This window comes from Vipera berus (assembly GCF_964194415.1).
Source record: "Vipera berus genome assembly, chromosome: Z".
Taxonomy (NCBI): domain Eukaryota; kingdom Metazoa; phylum Chordata; class Lepidosauria; order Squamata; family Viperidae; genus Vipera; species Vipera berus.
In genome coordinates, this window is record NC_138205.1 from 54,679,151 (window position 1) to 54,702,452 (window position 23,302).

Genomic DNA, 23,302 nt, shown 5'->3' on the forward strand with positions numbered 1-23,302 from the left:
TAAACATTACAAAGGGCATATTCGCACACACCTCACAAAGGACCATCTTTCTTATAAGTATTACCAGCCTGTATATCCAAAATTGTAGCTACTCCAAGGGCTGTTTCTATGCTCTTGAAAAACAGAACAACAGAATTGGAAGCGACTTTGGAGGTCTTCTACTCCAATCCCCTACTCAAGCAGGAAACCCTATACCAGTGGTGGCAAACCTATGCCACGGTTGCCAGAGGCGGCACTTGGAGCCCTCTCTGTGAGCATGCGCACCTCGCTCTTTGGCTAAATTTTTGCAGGAAAAAGCCATTTCTCAAGCCCCTTCCTAGCCAAAACAAGCCTCTGGAGCAAGCACACTGTTTTTAGCTTTGAATTATATCAAATCTGACACTAGAAACAGATTAACAAATGACCTGAGTGCTGCACATGTTGCTCTCAAACTTACAAAGTATAAGCCAAGGTTAGACAAATTATCAGCATGCATACAACAGCAGACTGAGGAGCTGCAGGTCCCTTAAGCACCACAAAAGGGTCCTTCAAAAGCAGAAGAGTAGCAGAAGCTCCAAGCCAGCTTCTCCCGAGGCTGCCAAGGTAGAGGAGATGCACTTTCCATCTGTGTCCGTCTCCTTCATGGAAGAAGCTATGATTCAGAGCTTAGAGTCTCACTGGCTAGCCAAGAGGCTCCAGCATCTGCTGGGGATGTCCTGGATTCTCCTCAGGTCCCACAGGAACTTCATGCCCTCTGCTCCAGTTTCCTCCTTGGGGAGGCCCCTGGGGGTCAGGGTTGTGGTGAGAAGGCCTCAGGTCCTCGCCTTTGTGGCCACCAAGACCAAAAAGAAGCTGGATTGGCACAAAATGAATGATAATAAGTCCTCCTCTATTTGCTGAAAGAACACTTTTGTGATCTGATGAAGATCCTTGAGCCGCCGCTTCATAATCTCCACGCAGGTGATGGTCTTGTTGATGGCTTTGCCAACCCTGCTGAAGAGCATCTGTCTCGTCGTCTCTTGCTCCATCTTGCCAATGGCATAGCCCATCAGATTCCGGATCTTGCTTCCATCCTTCACTTTCATTTCAATGATGTCTGAGGGCAAGCTGGTGAAAGGGAGAGGAGAAGGCTTCTCCACTACCTTGGACTTCTGGTAATTCTCCATGGTTTGCAGTGCTGTAAGGAACAAGGACAGAAATGGCATTTCAGGATCCAATTATGCTATAGGATTACGGATGCAAAGTCTTAGAAATCTGGGAATTTACCCCGCTGAACACGACGAGGTTTATCCCCAGTCCCTTGTTCCATCTTCAAGGGTGATAAAAACCCTTCAGGCATGGGCCCAGGTTATCCTTATTGTGCTAGCAGAAGAGGTCTACTGCAGACCATGGCACTTAAGACATTCCAGGTGGTGGGGGCCAGGAGAAGAGCGTTTTCTGCTGTGGCTTCTGCCCTTTGAAATATCATCCACCACCCCGCAGGTGAGATTTGCACATGTCCTGAAAGGGCCTAAAGATCTGGCTCTGCCAGCTGGCCTGGGCCCCCAACTGGGGCATCTCACTCTGGAGGTGGTTAATGTGCTAAGACCCCACCTCCTCCTTTTGTGCATCTTCTTCCCTTTCTTCCCAGCTTGCAATTTCAACTTAATCCTAGTGTTAATATTTATGGTTATTACGCTTAAATGTTTCATCTTGAGCTTTTTTTATTGTAAGCTGTTTAGGGTCGGCTCTAGGCTAGATGGGTGGCATGTAAGCCCAATAAATAATAATAAAAGAAAAAAAGGGAAAGAGATAACTGTACAATGAAACAATAATTACCGAAAACACTGTTTAGCAAAGACAAGCCAGATCAATGTTTCAACTCACTCCAAGGTGCCTTCGTCACATTAAAGCATCCTTATTCCTGCTCTTATTCACACCCTCGTTAATAATGCATAAGGGGAAGCTTCAGTCACCCATATATAACTAATGCTTTTGGCTTGCTTTCAAAAGTTGTGGGTGCCGCATCACTGGAGGATTTCAAGAAGAACAAGGAAGAGAAATGGGACCTTGGGAGTCCCAGTGGACGATCACTTAAACATGAGCCAGCCATGTGCAGCAGCCGCCAAAAAAAGCTAATACAATCCTGGGTTGTATAAACAGAGGTATAAAATCAAAATCAGATGAAATATTAGTACTGCTTTATAAAGTCTTAGTAAGGCCACACAGTATCCAGTTTTGGTCACCACTTTACAAAAAACATGTTGTGACTTTGGAAAAAGTACAAAGAAGAGCAACTAGATGATTAAGGGCCTGGAGACAAAAACATGTGAAGAATGGTTGCAGGAATTGGGTATGGCCAATTTAGAGAAAAGAAGGACCAGGGGTGACATGAGAGCAGTATTCCAGGATTTGAGGGGCTGCCACAAAAAAGAGGGGGTCAACCTATTCTCCAAAGGACCTGAAGGCAAGACAAGAAACAATGGATGGAAACTATTCAAGGAGCAAAGCAACCTGGAATTAAGGAGAAACTTCCTAACAATGAGAACAGTTAATCAGTGGAACAACTTGCCTCCAGAAGTTGTGGGTGTTCCAACACTGGAGGCTTTTAAGAAGAGATTGGACAGTCACTTGTCTGAAATGGTATGTCAGGGGTCCCCAGACCCCAGTCCGTGGACCAGTACCAGGCTGTGGCATTCCAGCAACCGGTCCGCACAAACAAGCAAAGCCCCATCTGTGGGATGCAGGCAGCACACAAAACCATGCACCTTCCGGTCCGTGGAAAAACCTCTCTCCTCTCTCTTGGTCCCTGGTACCCAAAAGGTGGGGACCTCTGGTATAAGTGCTTGAGCAGGAGTTTGGACTACAAGACCTCCAAAATCCCTTCCAACTCTGTTATTCTATGTAATGTTGCTTATGTGCAGCAAGTGAATTTTAAGCCACCCAAAGACACTTTGCAGATTGAGCTGGGCCGAATATAAATGTCATAAAAAATAAATGTTTTATTAAGCAGAGCAGGCAAACAAGTGTGTGCTGGTTTACCTTTAAGCGTTCTTCATTAATATCTCATGTTCAACAATCAGTGCTATGCAAATCTAGAAGAAAATGTTCTGTCATTTAAGCCATTAATTTTAATCAGTTGATGCAATCAGTATTCAATTAATCACATAACTCCATCCTCTCATTTCCTTTGAAAGAGAGGACGAGTTGCTGATGTACTTTTAAATGGAATATTAGAGAAAGCCTTGTACCACAGGTAATCTTTGACTTATAACCATTTATTCAGTGATCATTTGAAGTTACAAGGGCAGTGGGGGGAAAAATGACAAGATCATTTTTCACACTGCAGCCTCCCCAAAATCCAGATGCTTGGCAACTGTCTCACATTTATGACAGTTGCAGGGTCCTTTTGTAACCTTTTGACAAGCAAAGTCAACGAGGAAGCCAGATTCACTTAATGACCGGGCGACTAATTTAACAACCTGTTTGATTTGCTTAGCAACGGTGGCAAGGTAGGTTGTAAAATGGGGCAAAGCTCACAACAGCTGTCTTGCTTAGCAACGTAAATTTTGGGCTCAATTGTGGTCGTACGTCGAGGGTTATATTAGTAAATTATGCTTGTGAAATATTAATTAGATGGCTACCTTTTACGTATATTATTTGGGCTGCAGCGAAACAATTCACTAATATTCCTGAATTACTGTAGCGAAGTAATATTATTTAAGACTATCACTCTGTCCTTATTATCTGGATTACAGAGACCATTCAGTAATATTCCTGAATATATTAGCGAATTATTGTGGTGAAATAACTCACCAATATTAATCAATTGCTGATAATGAAATAATATTGCAGATATTTTGGTTTCTTTGAACTGGATCCCCTTCTTTTGCAGTTTACTGTATAAATGGTCTTTATGGGGGTGGGAGGAATGCTGGCTCGGTTTTTCTCTCAGGCCAGGCAGGCCCACCTCGCAGGGTTGTTGTGGGGAAAATAGGATCAGGCAAATTTGCTACCTTGAGTTATCCCAAATACATAAAAAGCAGGATAAAAATTCCATCAAGGCGAAATAAAAATTAATAAATTAAATAAAAACGCACCTCACGGCAAAGCGCTGAGCCGTGGATTCCCCTCAGAACTGCTGAGGGACCAACCCGGGCTGACCCAGAAATATGTGAACGCGGCCCCGGACTTTTTTCGCCTCACCACTGGTCTCCCTAGGCTTCGGGCACTCACTCCCATCATCCCCAGCCCACACCTTCCTCCGCTCACCAATTGCTGCCGCCACCGGTGCCACCGGGCCGCAACCAAAATGGCGCCCACCCGGCTTCCTCAGCGCGAATGATGGACCACGCATGCGCTACAACGCAGAGCGCGGGGAAAGACTCGCGCCTGCACAAAGAGGGAGGGCCGCCCTTTTCTTCCTATTGGCCAGAGCTGCTGTGGGCGGAACTCTCTCTTCTGGAACGCCCCCGTTGCGTGGCTTTAGAAGCTTGTAAAAACTATGCGAGGTTTGGTTCTTCCTTGACCAAGAAACGTGGTTTATCATCACTCAGGTTTTTCCCATCGTTCAGCTTTTGTATAAATCTGCTTGGGGATTGCTTATGGTGCGGTGATCGCTTTCATCAATATTTTTCTTTTTCTTTTGCAGTCAAGGCTCTTGCAATTGTTATTTGTGTATATTGAGAGCTATATGCAACGAAAATCTCATTTTAATGTATGCCGATTTATTTATAGTACAATAAAGTTCTTATTCTATTTTCTGTAAACATAAAAGGGTGCAACTTGGACTTTAGTAAGACATTTGATAAAGTAGACCACAACCTACCACTTGATAAGATAGGAAAATGTGGGCTAGCCGCACCAGATGGATTTGTAGCTGGCTGACCGGCAGGCAAAGTCCGCGTGTGGTCCTCAATAGAACCGCATCTACATGGAGGGAAGTGTGTAGTGGGGTGCCCCAGGGCTCTGTTCTGGGCCCAGTGCTCTTCAACATCTTCATCAGTGATCTGGACGAGGGGATAGATGGGAAACTCATCAAATTTGCAGGCGACACGAAGCTGGCAGAAACAGCCAACACTCCAGAAGATAGGCTTAAGATACAGCAGGATCTTAACAGACTTGAACATTGGGTGCTATCTAACAAAATGAAATTCAATGATGGAAAAAGTAAGGTTCTACATTTAGGCAAGAAAAACCAAATGCACAGGTATAGTATAGGTGGTACCTTGCTCGATAGTAGTAACTGTGAGAGAGATCTCGGAGTCCTAGTGGACAATCACTTCAATATGAGCCAGAAGTGTGCTGCAGCTGCCAAAAAGCCAACACAATGCTAGGCTGCATTAACAGAGGGATAGAATCAAGATCGTGTGAAGTGTTAATACCACTTTACAATGCCTTGGTAAGGCCACACTTGGAATACTGCATCTAGTTTTGGTCACCACGTTGTCAAAAAGATGTCGAGACTTTAGAAAGAGAGAAGAGCAACAAAGATGATTAGGGGACTGGAGACTAAAACATACAAAGAACGGTTGCTGGAATTGGGTATGTGTAGTTTAATGAATCTAATGGCAGAAAGTGAAGAGGAACTAAAGAGCCTCTTGTTGCGAGTGAAGAAGGAGAGTGCAAAACTTGGGTTGAAACTAAACATTCAGAAAACCAAGATCATGGCATCTGGCCCTCTCAACTCCTGGCAAATAGATGGGGAAGAAATGGAGGTAGTGACAGATTTTATTTTCCTGGGCTCCAAAATCACTGCAGATGGGGACTGTAGCCAAGAAATTAAAAGACGCTTGCTCCTTGGGAGGAAAGCCATGGCAAATCTAGACAGCACACTAAAAAGCAGAGACATAACCCTGTCAACAAAGGTGCGTATAGTCAAAGCTATGGTCTTCCCAGTTGCAATGTATGGCAGTGAAAGCTGGACCATAAGAAAGGCTGAGCGCCAAAGAATTGAAGCCTTTGAACTATGGTGCTGGAGAAGACTCCTGCGAGTCCCTTGGACTGCAAGGCGATCAAACCGGTCAGTCCTAGAGGAGATCAACCCTGACTGCTCTTTAGAAGGCCAGATCCTGAAGCTAAAACTCAAATACTTTGGCCACCTAATGAGAAGGAAGGACTCACTGGAGAAGAGCCTAATGCTGGGAAAGATTGAGGGCAATAGAAGAAGGGGACGACAGAGAATGAGGTGGCTGGATGGAGTCACTGAAGCAGTAGGCATGAGCTTAAATGGACTCCAGAAGATGGTAGACGACAGGAAAGCCTGGAGGAACGTTGTCCATAGGGTCGCGATGGGTCGGACACGACTTCGCAACTAACAACAACAAAGTTTAATGAAAAGGACTGTGTGTGTGTAACATGATAACTAGTGTTCCAATATCTCAGGGGTTGCCACAAAGAAGAGGCAGTCAAGCTATTCGCCAAAGCACCTTGAGGATAAGAAAGATCTAACAAAATGGATTATAGAGCTGCCAGGAGAATTACTGTTTGGGAGATAAAAAATGCACATCCTACCTAATTTGTCTTTCCTATTCCCAACAACACTGACAAAAATAGGGAACGGTTGCTGGAATTGAGTATGTGTAGTTTAATGAAGAGAAGGGTGAGGGGTGACATGATAGCAGTGTTCCAATATCTCAGGGGCTACCACAAAGAAGAGGGAGTCAAGCTATTCTCCAAAGCACCTGAAAGCAGGACAAGAAGCAACGGATGGAAACTACCGTAGTCAAGGAGAGAAGAAACCTGGAACTAAGGAGAAACTTCCTGACAGTTAGAACAACTAACCAGTGGAACAACCTGCCTCCAGAGGTGGTGAATGCTCCAACACTGGAGGTTTTTAAGAAGACACTGGACAGCCATTTGCCTGAAATGGTATAAGGTTTCCTGCCTGAGCAGGGGGTTGGACTAGATGACCTCCAAGGTCCCTTCCAACTCTATTCTGATTTTCTAAGATGATAAACTCCAGATGATAAATGTATAGACATGAGGGTGGAGCATCATGAATTCTAGCAAGTAGGTGAGGGCTTTTCTATGTGACAATTTCCAGGAAGAGGATGATGAGGGACTTTTGAGATGGGGCTGGCATAGTGCTGTGTGGTGACCTTTATGATGCGCTCAGAACACATCATACAAAGACCCTGTTTATATTTAAACCCAGCCCAGGACTTTAGCTATCTGGATATTTTTTTTTCCAGTATGGAGCTGGCAGCTCCATGTTTTGGCATTTTAGCTCTTCAGAAATTGATCATACTTCTCGGCAAAAATGCCCCTTTGATCTTAGTTTTCTTTATTATCTGGAAAATCTTGAAAACTTTCACAGTGTGGCGTGTGGCTTTTGAGCTGATCCAAAGCAGCTTGAAATTCCTCTTGGACCCTCGTAAATGGTTTCCCAAGGCAGAATCTGTAAGTTTTTGAGACATCTGTGCCATAGGGAAGAAGTCATAGGGAGAAAAATGTGACTTTTCTTAATAAGATGAATTCAAGGCAAAAGAAGAAAGCTAGAATTAGATTCAAGAGATTTGACTCGATTTACCAGATGGAGTACTATATGATTAAACACTTGTTTGAATATGGTTAAAAGAATAGATAAATTTTGGATATAGAGGGGCCCTACAGTAAGAGGGATAAGACATGCAAGTAGTATAGTATCTTTTATAACATATGAAATGTAAAAATATTGGGATGGTGTGTGTGAATGAAAAGTTTAGCTGTGTAAAGGCAATTAACTTTGAGAAAATCATGACTGATAAAAATGGTTTGAACACTGAGGGAAAACTAAGCTTAAATAAGAATCTTGAAAACAGGACACATAGTGACTCAATAAGATGGCCTTTATAAATGCAATTGAAACATAAGCCAATTAGAAAAGATGTTATACGTTGATGTTATTGTTATTTGTACAAACCCAAGAAAAATGTTTATATTTAACCTTGTATGCATTGAAAGTATTGGATTTGTTTGATGTTGACAAAAGGGAGAATACTACTGGAAGAAGAGAAGATCAAGGAAAAATATCATTAATATATTATGGAATTTTAGAAATTAATTATTATTGATTGTTTTTTAAATATACGAACCCAGACAACATGCTGTTTGCTAAGCAATAAAAGATTGTTATTGTTAAAAAAAGAAGAGGGGGGTCAACCTACTCTCCAAGGCAGGACAAGAAGCAACAGATGGAAACTAATGAAGCAGAGAAGCAACCTGGAATTAAGGAGAAACTTCCTAACAGAGTTAGAACAACTAACCAGTGGAACAACCTGCCTCCAGAAGCGGTGAATGCTCCAACACTGGAAGTTTTTAAGAAGACACCGGACAACCATTTGTCTGAAATGGAATAGGGTCTCCTGCCTGAGCAGGGGGTTGGACTAGATGACCTCCAAGGTCCCTTCCAGCTCTATTCTGATTTTCTAAGATGATAAACTCCAGATGATAAATGTATAGACATGAGGGTGGAGCATCATGAATTCTAGCAAGTAGGTGAGGGCTTTTCTATGTGACAATTTCCAGGAAGAGGATGATGAGGGACTTTTGAGATGGGGCTGGCATAGTGCTGTGTGGTGACCTTTATGATGCGCTCAGAACACATCATACAAAGACCCTGTTTATATTTAAACCCAGCCCAGGACTTTAGCTATCTGGATATTTTTTCTCCAGTATGGAGCTGGCAGCTACATGTTTTGGCATTTTAGCTCTTCAGAAATTGATTATACTTCTCGGCAAAAATGCCCCTTTGATCTTAGTTTTCTTTATTATCTGGAAAATCTTGAAAACTTTCACAGTGTGGCGTGTGGCTTTTGAGCTGATCCAAAGCAGCTTGAAATTCCTCTTGGACCCTCGTAAATGGTTTCCCAAGGCAGAATCTGTAAGTTTTTGAGACATCTGTGCCATAGGGAAGAAGTCATAGGGAGAAAAATGTGACTTTTCTTAATAAGATGAATTCAAGGCCTGAGTCTTACGTCTGTAGTTGAATATGCTGAAGAAACCTGGTGTATAACAGACTAATAGACTTGGAAGGGACCTTGGAGGTCATCTAGTCCAACCCCCTGCTCAGGCAGGAGACCCTATACATTTCAGACAAGTGGCTGTCCAGTCTCTTCTTAAAAACGTCCAGTGTTGGAGAGCATTCACAACTTCTGGAGGCAAGCTGTTCCACTGGTTAATTGTTCTAACAGTCAGGAAATTTCTTCTTAGTTCCAGGTTGCTTCTCTCCTTGATGAGTTTCCCATCCGTTGCCTCTTCTTCTGCCTCTGGGTGCTTTGGAGAAGAGGTTGACACACACCCCTATTCTTTGTGGCAGCCCCTCAAATATTGGAACAGGGCTTTTCAACCAGTGGTTCGGGTACCACCTGTGGTACACTGGCACCTGGCAAGTGGTACGCGACCATCCTAGAAAAGTAGTGGGGGAGGGGAATGAGCTGAACCGGTGGCAGCACCGCACAAGCCTGAGCGAAACATGGCTGGAGCTGCAGGGCTGTCAGGGCTCAGCGGAAGCACCAGGATCAGCACCAGGCTCCAGCTGGAGCTTGGCGCTGATCCCGGTGCTTCTGAGCCCAGAAGAAGCGCCGATCAGCTGGAATGTTGCAGCATCTCCAGGGTCTTGTGATTTACATTCAGAGTCTTGGCAACTGATTCATATTTATGACGGTCACAGTATCCCGGGGTCATGTGAAGTGACCAAAACCTGCTGCAACCACCCAGCAGAGGGGGAGAAATAAAAACCAAACAGCCCCCCACCCACACTGCCAATCCTCAACAGAAATGCTCACAACAATGAAAACCTCGGACAGGAGGAAGAGCGCCACCAGGTGGGCAGGCAGGTGTCTTGCTTGGTTGTGGCTTGGGGGGCACTTTTTCAGTGCCATTGTAACTTCAAACAGTCACTAAGTGAACTGTTGTAAGTCAAGGCCTACCTGTACTTCATCACTTTTTTCCTTTTTTTGTCATCAACTTTTTGACACCTTGCTAGGCGATTGGTGGTACTCGGATGTTGCCATATCCTAAAAGTGGTACAATGGGTGAAAAGGTCGAAAAGCCCTGAGTTAGAACATTGGGTGTTTCCTTTGCTGTCCTTTCATGACCCAGCATTCAGAGGCCTGCAAGTGACCAGAGAGAGAGTGGGCATCTGGACACACTCACTGTCCCCTAAGTCCTGGTCATCACTTGGAGAAAAGATTTTCTTTTTTCTTTTTTCTGTCTCTTTGCAGGTTCAGCAGAAAAGTGAGGCCAGCCTGCAGGAAACTAAAACCATCGGAAAAGGTTTTAAGTTTTTCCAAGCATTTAACCCACCAGATTGTTGCAGTACTTTTTCTGTCTGTCTGTCTGTCTATCTATTCATCATCTTTCTCTCCATCCCTCTATCTCTCCATCTCTGTCTGTCTGTCTGTCTGTCTGTCTGTCTATGTATATCTATCTATCTATCTATCTATCATCTATCTATCTATCTATCTATCTATCTATCTATCTATCTATCTATCTATCTATCATCTATCATCTATCTATCTATCTATCTATTTTTATCATCTCTCTATTTCTTTATCTCTCTATCTCCCTAGCTAGCTATCATCTTCTCCCTCTCTCTGTCTCTTTCTTCTGTTCCCTTGTGTCCGCTTCTGGGCAAGGCCCTGTAGTTTTCTTGCCAAGGTTTTTCATAAGTGGTTTGCTATTCCCTGCTTCCAAGGGCTGAGAGGAAGTGGCTAGCCCAAGGCCACTCATCTGGCTTTGTGCCCCAGGCAGCATTAGAACTCAGGATCCCAGATTCCGGATTCTAGCCTGATGCTATCATCATGACACCTAACTGTCTCCCAAAAATATGGATCACTTCACCAATGAGCTTGTCATCGTTGCCAAGGGCGATCCTCTCTGTTTCGTTCCAATTTTGCTTTTCTCTAAAAATGCTACCCAGGACAGCTTACCTTGTATTAATCAAGGCATATCCATCAAAAGTAATCAACAGCACCTTACTCCAGGACTAACCATTTAAAATGAACGAAAGGCACTATTTAACTTAAAACAAAGGCAGTAGAACTGGGCATACAACGACTCCTCAAGTTATAACCATAATCAAAACCGCGATTATGGCCGTAAGTCATTGTGCTTGTAAGTCAAGGCATCACAAGACTGGATACGCTTTTTTAACATTTTATGCAGCGGTTGTTAAGTGACTGCTGTGTTTGTTAAGCAGAGTCCGCAATTTTAAGTGAATTAGTTTTCCTCAATGTGGAAGTCAGATTCACTTGACAACCGTGTGACCAACTTTACAATTGCAGTGCTTCATTTAACAACTGTAGCAAGAAAGCTTGTCAAAATGGCGCAAAAATCACCCAACCAATGTCTTTCTTAGCAACAGAAATTTTGGACACAACCGTAGTCGTAACTTGAGGACTACCTGTAATCAGCGTAAGAGTTTGGCTCCCAGAGTCATGGATGCCGGAGGTTTTCAAGAAAAGATGGGACAACCATTTGTTCAGGATGGTATAAGGTCTCCTGCCTTGAGCAGGGGGTTGGACTAGATGACCTCAAAGGTCCCTCCGAGTCCTAAGATTCCTTGATTCAGCTGAAACATTCACCCCGTGTCCTCTTAGAGAAATAGCTTGCAAGCCGCCCTCTTCAACCGAGCATGGAACAGAATAACAGAGTTGGAAGACATCCTGGAGGTCTTCTAGTCCAACCTCCTGCTCAAGTAGTAGACCCTACTTCATCCTGGACAAATAGTTGTCCAATCTCTTCTTAAAAACTTCCAGTAATGGAGCACCCACAGGTTCAGGAGGCAAGCCATTCTACTGATTAATTAATAGAGCTGGAAGGAAACTTGGAGGTCTTCTAGTCCAACCTCCTGCTCACGCAGGAGACCATATCCCATTCTGAACAATTGGCTGTGTCCTTAAAAGCCTCCAGTGATGGAGCATCCACAACTTCTGAAGGCCAGCTGTTCCACTGATTAATTGTTCTAACTGTCAGGAAATCCCTCCTTAGTTCTAGGTCAGGGGTAGGCAACCTCGGCTCTTTTATGACTCATGGACTTCAACTCCCAGAATTCCTGAGTCAGCATAGTTGAAGTTGAAGTCCATGAGTCATAAAAGAGCTGAGGTTGCCTACCCCTGACCTAGGTTGTGTCATGTAGCACCACCTGGGCCCCTTAGCCGTTTTACCTTTAGATGGGACAGGCAAAGATGTTCCCCAAAGAGGTCTAATGTTGGGACAATTCTTCTCTGCAGGGACCACAGAAGACAGTGTCCGGCTGACGACCTACCAGCAACCTCTCCCCAAGCTTATCCTTCCTGGTCTCAGGACCCCCCAGACTCGTAGCCCATGCCTCTCCTTTGACTTGTCAGCCATGGGTCAGATCGAAGTAACTTTGCAACGGGGTCGCTTGGTGTCCCTCTGGGGCCTGGGACTAAAGTACGTGGAGACATTGGCAGCTATGTGTCCTGGAGGACCTTTGTCTTCAGTCAGGTTCAAAGAGATTCCCGTTGAGTTTTCAGAAGTAAAGTCTCTGTTTTTCAAAAATGCGGTCAGAGAAAACTTAGAAATGCATGTTAAGAAGAAAAGACTACAACATGAGTGGGGATATTCTACCCTGGTCCAGAGATCCCTTAGAAGCTTAATTGGAGAACCACCCAAGTGGCATCGCGATCTTCCAAAGGCGGTGACTCAGATTTCCTTGCTTCATCTAGAGTTGCATTTCCTTTCTGAGAAAGTCAAACAAAACCTGGAGCTCCACATTCAACGGCTAAAGTTACAGCAAAAGTGGGGCATCCCTCAGAAAGTCCATCAGTTTGTAAAGTTTTTTCACTCACTACTTCCAGAGGAGAAACCTCAAGCCACATTTGGAGAAACTTTTCTTCCTAAATGTTCCCTTGTGTCCTCAGAAATCAAACCCAGGCCATCTTGCTTGTATTTTCTGGAACAGGACATTGTGGAAAAGATGAACTTGAACATTAAATGCAAACAATTAATGCATCTTTGGGGTCTTCCCAGTATCTACACTAAATCCTTAAACAAGATGTTTGGCAATGTTATTGTAGGAAGCCCACCACTAGAGATGTCCAAGCTCAGGAGGTGGACTCTGGAGAAGAATGTTGGCCAGGAGAGTCAAACAGCCAATGTAATGGATTCCAGAACAAAAGAACTGAGATTCTCAAGGACAGGTCCATGTTTTGTCCAAACAGAGATTTTGGACCTTCTGGAGATGCACATTCGGCACAAGAAGTTACAGCATGAATGGGGATTACCATCCATGGTTCAAAAATCTCTTCAGGCCTTTTCTGCACTCCCTTTAGAACCAGAACGGCTCCTGGAGGGACTTGGCATTGCCATCACCGCTTTGTGGGGTGTATTAAAAGTGACAATTAAAATAACCATCAGCTTGTTCTTCTTGGGTCTTGTGACACAGATACTACTGGAGGCTCACATGAAGAACCGAACTGCAGTCCATCGATGGGGTCTTCCCAAGCGTGTCCAGGAGTCACTGAAAATGTTTCTGCCCCCTGCTTCTCGTTCCCAGGTTGAGGGCGACCAGGGTCAAGCCGAAACCCCACGGCATGCCTACAACCGACTCTTCCAGACTGCCTCAAAGCCATGGCACAAAGCAGAAGACATACATCATGTAACCACAGTCAAGAGGGCTCTCCCCAAAGGTGATCTTGTAGGAGAAAGATCCCCAGGAAAAATCTCAAGGTCTGGGAGAGAAAAGATGGCACTTGATGAAGAGACCACCCCGATGTCCCTTAAACAGGAAGACCTGGAATTTATGGGATTACATGTACAATACAAGAGGATCCAGCACGAGTGGGGATTACCTGCTCTTGTACACAAATCTCTACAGGCTTTTGCACCAGTCCCACCTGAGCCTCAGAAGAGGTCCTTCAGAGGTCCAGGTCTACAGAGATTGGGAGATGGAAGAAAAACACACAGGGGGGTACAAGTGCCATCGTCTCTGAGTAAAGATTCGTTGAGAGCAATGGTTCCTCCTCCACAGGTCACTGATGAAAAACCCCACTGTGAACGTCATTTCAGATTCCCACTGCAAGAGGGAGCTCATGCTTCCCATTCCAGAAGAAAAGGATCACCATGGTGGACTTTATCCTGGAAAGAAGCCACCATGAAGCCTATGAAGAACATCCACCAGAGGAAACCAGATGCAAGAACTAGTTCCAGCTTTCCAGTGGCTGCCATCAGATCCCCGGAGATGAGGCTGCTTTTCTACATCCATACGTCCTGGGATCTTTTGGAGTTTCATGTCACCCACAAGAAGATCCAGCACGCTTGGGGACTGCCATCTGCTATCTTGAAATCTCTGCGCATCTTTGCTCCTTTTCCACTTGGCCTACAGAAGCACACCAGAAAGAGAACTCAGAGGAGTCCAAGAGACAAGGCAGATTTGGAAACGAAGGCCCAGCAGCTTTGGTTCCTCAACACAAATACACAGGAACATCTGGAGACCAGTGTGAGGACCATGGTCATAAAGCATAAGTGGGAGATTCCAAAACGGATTCAACATTCATTTCATCCATTCCTGCCTTCTCTCCCCTCTTCCCAGGTTCCAGCACAGCCTCACTGGCCTTGCAGGTATAGACCATTTCAAGACACATCATCTGCTCCCCGAATTTCAGTGCCATTGCAAAAGGCAAAGCACCATTTGGGGGCGATGAAGATAACTCCCAAAGCATTACAGGTTAAGACAGGGGGGACTACTGAAGCAACAAGATTCTTATGTCCCAAAATAGTGCTCTTTTTCCTCCCCATTGAGGAGAGGGACCTCCTGGAATTCCATATCCAACGAAAGAAAATCCAGCATGCATGGGGCTTACCATCGATGGTGGTTAGATCTCTCCATGTCTTTGCCCCATATCTTCTTCAATCAGAGAGGACTACTGGGGAAATCACATCTAGGAAACCAAGAAGGGAAAAAATAGATGTGCAGATCCTTAGTCAAGACCTTGTTTTCCTCAGCATTGAGATGAAAGAATGCTTGGAGGCCCATCTGAGACATCGTACATCAGAGCACAGATGGGGTCTTCCAGAAAGAGTTCGGCAATCTCTGAGGGCCTTCCTACCACCCAGATCTCCTTCTCATCCTGGGATGACTGGATTCCAGCCTCTCTTGCCTTTACCACCCAAATCCTTACAGAAAAGTGGACCTGATTTGCAAACCACAGACATCTATGAACCGGTATTGTTTAAGCCAGAGCAGAAGACTTTAGAAAAGCCCAACAGCAAAGTTGGCAATAAGAGACAGAGAGCAACAGGCAAGTCTAGGCAAACTAAAGTCCAGATTTGCTCCGGTACCAAGACAGGGCTCTCTTTCCTCCCAGAGAGCAGCCGGAACCTTCTGGTATTCCACATCCAGTGGAAGAGAATCCAGCATGCATGCGGCTTGCCATCAACAGTGCTAAAATCGTTGCAAGCTTTTGCCCCACAACTCTTTAAAGCAGAGAAGATCACCACAGACACTGTGACCAAGATTCCCCCACGGGATAGAGAAGTGCAAATCCTCAGTCAAGACCTCGATTTTCTCAGCGTTGAGGAAAAAGAACTCTTGGAGGCCCATCTGAGACATCGTACATCAGAGCACAGATGGGGTCTTCCAGAAAGAGTTCGGCAATCTCTGAGGGCCTTCCTACCACCCAGATCTCCTTCTCATCCTGGGATGACTGGATTCCAGCCTCTCTTGCCTTTACCACCCAAATCCTTACAGAAAACTGGACCTGATTTGCAAACCACAGACATCTATGAACCGGTATTGTTTAAGCCAGAGCAGAAGACTTTAGAAAAGCCCAAGAGCAAAGTTGGCAATAAGAGACAGAGAGCAACAGGCAAGTCTAGGCAAACTAAAGTCCAGATTTGCTCCGGTACCAAGACAGGGCTCCCTTTCCTCCCAGAGAGCAGCCGGAACCTTCTGGAATTCCATATCCAACAAAAGAAAATCCAGCATGCATGGGGCTTACCATCGATGGTGGTTAGATCTCTCCATGTCTTTGCCCCATATCTTCTTCAATCAGAGAGGACTACTGGGGAAATCACATCTAGGAAACCAAGAAGGGAAAAAATAGATGTGCAGATCCTTAGTCAAGACCTTGTTTTCCTCAGCATTGAGATGAAAGAATGCTTGGAGGCCCATCTGAGACATCGTACATCAGAGCACAGATGGGGTCTTCCAGAAAGAGTTCGGCAATCTCTGAGGGCCTTCCTACCACCCAGATCTCCTTCTCATCCTGGGATGACTGGATTCCAGCCTCTCTTGCCTTTACCACCCAAATCCTTACAGAAAAGTGGACCTGATTTGCAAACCACAGACATCTATGAACCGGTATTGTTTAAGCCAGAGCAGAAGACTTTAGAAAAGCCCAACAGCAAAGTTGGCAATAAGAGACAGAGAGCAACAGGCAAGTCTAGGCAAACTAAAGTCCAGATTTGCTCCGGTATCAAGACAGGGCTCTCTTTCCTCCCAGAGAGCAGCCGAAACCTTCTGGAATTCCACATCCAGTGGAAGAGAATCCAGCATGCATGGGGCTTGCCATCAACAGTGCTAAAATCGTTGCAAGCTTTTGCCCCACATCTCTTTAAAGCAGAGAAGATCACCACAGACACTGTGACCAAGATTCCCCCACGGGACAGAGAAGTGCAAATCCTCAGTCAAGACCTCGATTTTCTCAGCGTTGAGGAAAAAGAACTCTTGGAGGCCCATCTGAGACATCGTACATCAGAGCACAGATGGGGTCTTCCAGAAAGAGTTCGGCAATCTCTGAGGGCCTTCCTACCACCCAGATCTCCTTCTCATCCTGGGATGACTGGATTCCAGCCTCTCTTGCCTTTACCACCCAAATCCTTACAGAAAACTGGACCTGATTTGCAAACCACAGACATCTATGAACCGGTATTGTTTAAGCCAGAGCAGAAGACTTTAGAAAAGCCCAAGAGCAAAGTTGGCAATAAGAGACAGAGAGCAACAGGCAAGTCTAGGCAAACTAAAGTCCAGATTTGCTCCGGTACCAAGACAGGGCTCCCTTTCCTCCCAGAGAGCAGCCGGAACCTTCTGGAATTCCATATTCAACGAAAGAAAATCCGGCATGCATGGGGCTTACCATCGATGGTGGTTAGATCTCTCCATGTCTTTGCCCCATATCTTCTTCAATCAGAGAGGACTACTGGGAAAATCACATCTAGGAAACCAAGAAGGGAAAAAATAGATGTGCAGATCCTTAGTCAAGACCTTGTTTTCCTCAGCATTGAGATGAAAGAATGCTTGGAGGCCCATCTGAGACATCGTACATCAGAGCACAGATGGGGTCTTCCAGGAAGAGTTCGGCAATCTCTGAGGGCCTTCCTACCACCCAGATCTCCTTCTCATCCTGGGATGACTGGATTCCAGCCTCTCTTGCCTTTACCACCCAAATCCTTACAGAAAAGTGGACCTGATTTTCAAACCACAGACATCTATGAACTGGTATTGTTTAAGCCAGAGCAGAAGACTTTAGAAAAGCCCAACAGCAAAGTTGGCAATAAGAGACAGAGAGCAACAGGCAAGTCTAGGCAAACTAAAGTCCAGATTTGCTCCGGTACCAAGACAGGGCTCCCTTTCCTCCCAGAGAGCAGCCGGAACCTTCTGGAATTCCACATCCAGTGGAAGAGGATCCAGCATGCATGGGGCTTGCCATCAACAGTGTTAAAATCGTTGCAAGCGTTTGCCCCACATCTCTTTAAAGCAGAGAAGATCACCACAGACACTGTGACCAAGATTCCTCCACGGGATAGAGAAGTGCAAATCCTCAGTCAAGACCTCGATTTTCTCAGCGTTGAGGAAAAAGAACTCTTGGAGGCCCATCTGAGACATCTTACATCAGAGCACCGATGGGGACTTCCAGAAAGGGTTCGGCGATCTCTGAGGTTGTTCTTGCCACCCAGATCTCCTTCTTGCTTTGAGATGACTGGATCCCAGCCTCTCTTGCCATATCCACCCATAGCCACCTCTGTGCAGCCTTCAAGGATTTCTAAGGGGACAGAAGAACCTCAAATCCTGCCACCTTCCTCTCCTTCTGCATACACCACCAGGAATTACATGCCCAGTGTTGAAAATATAGCCAGCTTCCGAAAAGTGAAGTTTGGAAGTGGAAGGACCACACCAAGGGTGAAGAACAAGATGCCTCTTCCAGGCTTTAAGGCAAAGATGGTTGCCCGGCAAAACAAAGTTGGTTTTCAGAGGACAGCCAAAGAGAGAAGGGCTGACTCCTCCTCTGAAACCTTCAGTTCCTAGAAGGGAACTGAAAAAGTCTCTTAAGATTTGTCTTTCCTGTCATTCATCAGCCTCAATCTCCTCATCAAAGTCTGATAGACCAGTGCTTTTCAGCCTTTTTTGGGCAAAATTTTTGAAAAAAATCACGCACTCCACCATTAAAAAATGTTAAAAAATTTAACTCTGTGCCTATATTGACTATATATAAAGTAATTCTCTTGAATAGGAATCAAATAAACACAAAGAAAGTATTTTATAATTACTTTATTATGAAATAGTAAGTAAACAGAAATATGAAAAATTATAAAATACTTTATTCAGTGCGCAACCTGGGCCTGTTTGGCTGAACACAAAGCTGATATTCTGGCTGGAATCGAAGAAAGACACACACGTAGCTCTTCGTCAACAGCTCTCAGTCTCTCTCTGTATTTAGTTTTTATAGCAATCATGCTTGAAAAGCTCATCTCACACAGATATGTAGTGGAAAATGGGAGCAATGTCAAAATAGCTTTGTTTGCCAGAAGGGGGAACTCCTTGGCAGTATACAACCAAAAACTGTCCAAAGGTAGATCAGCAAATCTTAGCTTGAAACCACGATTTTGTCTCAGTTCAGTTAGTTCCTCCTGCTCCTGCACCATCAAAAACCACACTTTCGATGTCTGCAGACATGTCATTAATACGTCTGGAAATTGTGTTGTCTGAGAGAGGGACTTTGGCTATTTCCTTAGCTGCTTCAGGTCCGAGCATCTCCTCTACAATAGCTTTGCAGGCGGGAAGTATTAATGTCTCTGCCACAGTGTGCGACTTTTTTGACTTGGCTATAAGTTCAGCAACTTGATAGCTAGCTTTAAGAGCTCTTTCATTTACCTTTGTGGTTTTTCTCATGAAAGTTGCCTGTTTCTCCGTGTTTTCACGCAGGCGAACAAAATAGTCCGCATTCTTGTTTTGAAGCGAAGGGTGTTTCGTTTAGAGATGGCGTTTAAGTTTGCTTGGGACTATAGCACTGTTAGCTAGCTTTTCACCACACACCACGCACAGTGGAGTTGGTTTGTTTGCATCTCCGGTGAAAGTAAATCCAAATGAAATATAGCTTTCGCTATATTGCCTTGAGCTAACCAGTCCGGCGCCCGCCTAGTGGGCAAAAATTTGACATTTTTTTAAAAATCTTTCGAATTTTTCAATTTTTCCCACGGCACACCAGGCAACATCTTGCGGCACACTAGTGTGCCGCGGAACAGTGGTTGAAAAACACTGTTCTAATCAACCCCCTGCTCAAATAGACATCCTATATCATTCTGGATGAATCGCAGACTGATCTCTTCTTAAAATCCTCCACTGATGGACCACCCCAACCTCTGGAGGCAAGCTGTTCCACTGATTTAACTGTTCCCACTGTCAAGAAATTTCTTGTTATTTCTAGGTTGTATCTCTCTTTGATAAGCTTTCACCCATTTCTTCTTGTTCTGCCCTCCGATCAGTAGTGGTATTTAGATATATGAAGAACGGGTTCTCTGTGCAGATGCCACTTCCAAAAGTCAATTCTGGGCCTGGGCAACAAAAAATTAGCTACTGCTTCTGCCGAAGTGGTGCAAACTGGCTGAATCCCACCACTGCCTCAAATTCTTTGGAAAATAGGTCAGCCCTTCCCTCCCTCCTCTGTGAGAGTCTTTCAAGTACTGGAAGCCTGCTCTCATGTCATCCCTTGTCCTTCTGTTCATTAGAATAAGTATACTACCTAGTTGTTTGGAGTCACAGATTTTATTACTTTATCAAAATATAAAATACAGAGAAAGAAATAAAAATGAAAATAATAGAAAAGTAGGGGGGAAATACGGAAGAGGAAAAATTGTAGGGTAAAAGGGAAAAAAACAGTACATTGACTTCTGACTCTGGTGCAATAGAATAAGGTAATAAAATACAACCTCAACTTTTTATTTTTCATAATAATATATACTAGCCATTTAATCAAAGCAGTTAATTTAGCCAACTCTGCTAACTCCATCAACATTTGCAGCCATTCATCCATTGTGGGGATCAAAATATCCTTTCATAGACATATCTAGTTGTCTCAACCATTCATCATACAGTTTAGCTACTAGATACCTTATCTCTGTTGCTCACCTCTCTGTATTCTTTGTAGGGTCTCAGCATCCTTTTTGTATCTTGGTGACCAGGACTGGATGGAGTATTCCAAGAGTGGTCTCAGCAATGTAGTATAAAGCAGCACTACTATTTCATGTGATCTTGATACTATTGGTCAGTTGAAGCAGCCTAAGACTGCATTTGCTTTTTTGATAGCTACAGCACACTGCTGGGTCATACTTAAATGGTGATTACATTGTTTACTGGATATTTTATGGCACATTCAGTGCTTCAGTGATCAAAGTATATTTAGCATATTCTGTGAGTACAGTCATTGTTTCAGTTTCAGACAGTGATGGAGAAGATGCTGTAACACAAATCTGTATTGTATCTTTTTTAAAATGTTTTATTGATTTTCTAATTTTACATTTAAGTATTTAAAAAGCACCATGGCAGCTGAGTTAATCAATAATTCAATGACATACAAGTATCTTTAGTATAAGTCTCAAACTATCACATTAAATATTTCCTCTCTTTCCCCCTTAGTATTTACTGTCTCATGTTTAAACTAATACAATTCTTATTATATCAATTAAATAAAAATAACATTCTTATGTTTATCAATAATTTTTAGCTTATACATATCCTGGTTATTTTAACATTCAATCTTTATAGACAATCAATGTCCTAGAGGGGGGGTGTTCTGTGGGTGGAGGCTTGGCTGTGTTCTGATGGGGTGGAGGTGTGCTCTGACTGGGTGGGGGCTTAGCTGTGTTCTGATTGGGTGGGAGTGTGTTTTGAATGGGGGCTGTGTTCTGATTGGGTGGGGATGTGTTTTGAGTGGATGGGCTGGTCTCAGCTGCCAGCCTTAGACCTGAACTGGAGAGTTGTCTGTCAATCAAGGCGGGTTTCCAAATAGCTGGTAGGCGAGAGGTATCATCTCGTTTATTCATGCTGTGGGGGCGTTTTTCTATCTCGATGGCTTCTCTGATTATTGGAAACCCGCCTTGATTGACAGACTAGTCCCAACCACCAAGAATGATACCAGACCCAAACTCATGATAACATCACATGACATCACCACCATACAACCATTCAAAAGCAAATCCGAACCCACAACAATAACAACACACAACCACAAAACAGAAACCTAACTACAGCTGCAACATTACCCACTTTAAACCCCTCCATACCACACAATAAGCAAACTGACACCCACTATAAAAACATGGCACCACCACAAACACGGAGCCGAACAAAAGCAGCACAACTCACCAGTTCAGGTCTGTTCTCAGCTGGCAGCTGAGAACAGCCCATCCACTCAAAACACATCCCCACCCAATCAGAACACAGCCCCCATTCAAAACACACTCCCAGCCAATCAGAACAAAAGCAGCACAACTCACCAGTTCAGGTCTGTTCTCAGCTGGCAGCTGAGAACAGCCCATCCACTTAAAACACATCCCCACCCAATCAGAACACAGCCCCCATTCAAAACACACTCCCAGCCAATCAGAACACAGCTAAGCCCCCACCCAATCAGAGCACACCTCCACCCCATCAGAACATAGCCAAGCCTCCACCCACAGAACACACCCCCTCTGGCAGTTTAAAAAAGAAGAACAAACAGCCACTATCACACACTTCTCCCAGAAGAACGAAGGTGAAGTCACCAGCCTGAAGATGACGGATGAGATTTCGTCGAAACGTTGCCGTGATACCTCCAATTCTACATGGGGAAAAACCCGAATGACCAAAGGATCTACATACAAACACCCGCGAAAACCTCAGAAAACATATATATATATTAATTATTTTTACATTTAACTTTTATAAGCAAATCAGTGTTCAAATTTAACTATTAATATTTATACTTCTAAGTTATAAATGACTAATGTTTTCTTTATCTCAACTCATCAAAGTACACATCTATTTGAGTATATTCTATTTTCATTCTCATGAGTGAGTCAAAACCTCAATTTACTTCAATCTTATTCTGGCTTGCTTTCTTTGCCAAATCATCTTCCATGTCTGTGCTTTTGAGTCATCAAACAAGTCTCCCTGTGTTGTTATGTAGATTGTTTGATGTAGAAAAAACCATCCGGTCACCATTTTTTTGAGAGGACTAACAAATCATCTATTTTTCCATCTCGACATAGTTGTCCTGAACTGTTTATCTTCTTTTCAATCTGTTCTTCTTCTTGATCCTCAGGTTCCTTCTGATTTATGTAGAAAGTCTTTTCCTTTTTCCATGTTGTCAGTCCCTTTTCTGGGTTTTCCATTGACTGTTTTTGTTGATCAGTTGAATCTTCTGTCATGATCTTTAATTGTTCCACCTTTTCTGTTATATTCTGTGTAGTTAATTTTTTAGTTGTAATCAAAGTTTGAGTTCATATATCTGCGCTGACATCTTGTTCTTTTCTGTAACCTCTTATTTCATCAGTAGCTGTAAGAATAGTTCGATGAATTGCTTTCAACATAGAGAGAATCTGTTCCTAATCTTCATATTCTCTTAGTAGTGTATTAGGTTAAAAGCTTTACAATCAGAGAATGCAACAAAAAAAATGTCACTGAATATGGAACACAGCTGAGCTTCTCACAGCTGATGTCTCAAGGTTACATAAGTCTTATCAATTGTCTGGGCTACTGGCCAAGTCTCTTTTAAGCAATAACAAGTTGAAGTATCAGATTTAGCCCCAAGATGTCACCCCTACCATTTAAAGTTTTCTTTTAAATCCAAAGTTTTTATGATCTTTTCCATTCTGCTTCTTTTTTATAAGTAAAACCCCTGATCTTCAGTAAGAATAGAAAATCTTTTAGTCCACAAACTTTAAAAAATAGAATTCCAATTAGGATCAAGTTATTCTTTCAATGTTTTAAACTCCCCTGGATAGTCAGTCACCCTGTTTCTAGAGGAGGGATAAAATCTCCCTTCCCTCTCCACAGGGGGGAAAGTACTTTAGGGAGTTTATGCAGGTAAAAAAATAGTTAGGATTTAAGAGAGGTAGATCTCACCCAGTCTCATCTGTG

General features: G+C 43.8%; 1 protein-coding gene across 1 annotated transcript; it reads right to left on the minus strand.

Moving 5' to 3' along the window:
* Positions 1 to 791: 791 nt before the first annotated feature.
* On the minus strand, positions 792 to 4,972 carry LOC308678984 (ribonuclease P protein subunit p25-like protein; the record flags this gene model as incomplete). The annotated part of the gene is made up of 2 exons (XM_081346213.1): positions 4,787 to 4,972; positions 792 to 1,156 (listed from the first exon to the last, which is right to left on the minus strand). The coding sequence occupies exon 2, from the start codon at positions 1,143 to 1,145 to the stop codon at positions 792 to 794; it is 354 nt and encodes a 117-aa protein (XP_081202339.1). The 5' UTR covers positions 1,146 to 1,156; positions 4,787 to 4,972.
* Between the last annotated feature and the right edge of the window lie 18,330 nt (positions 4,973 to 23,302).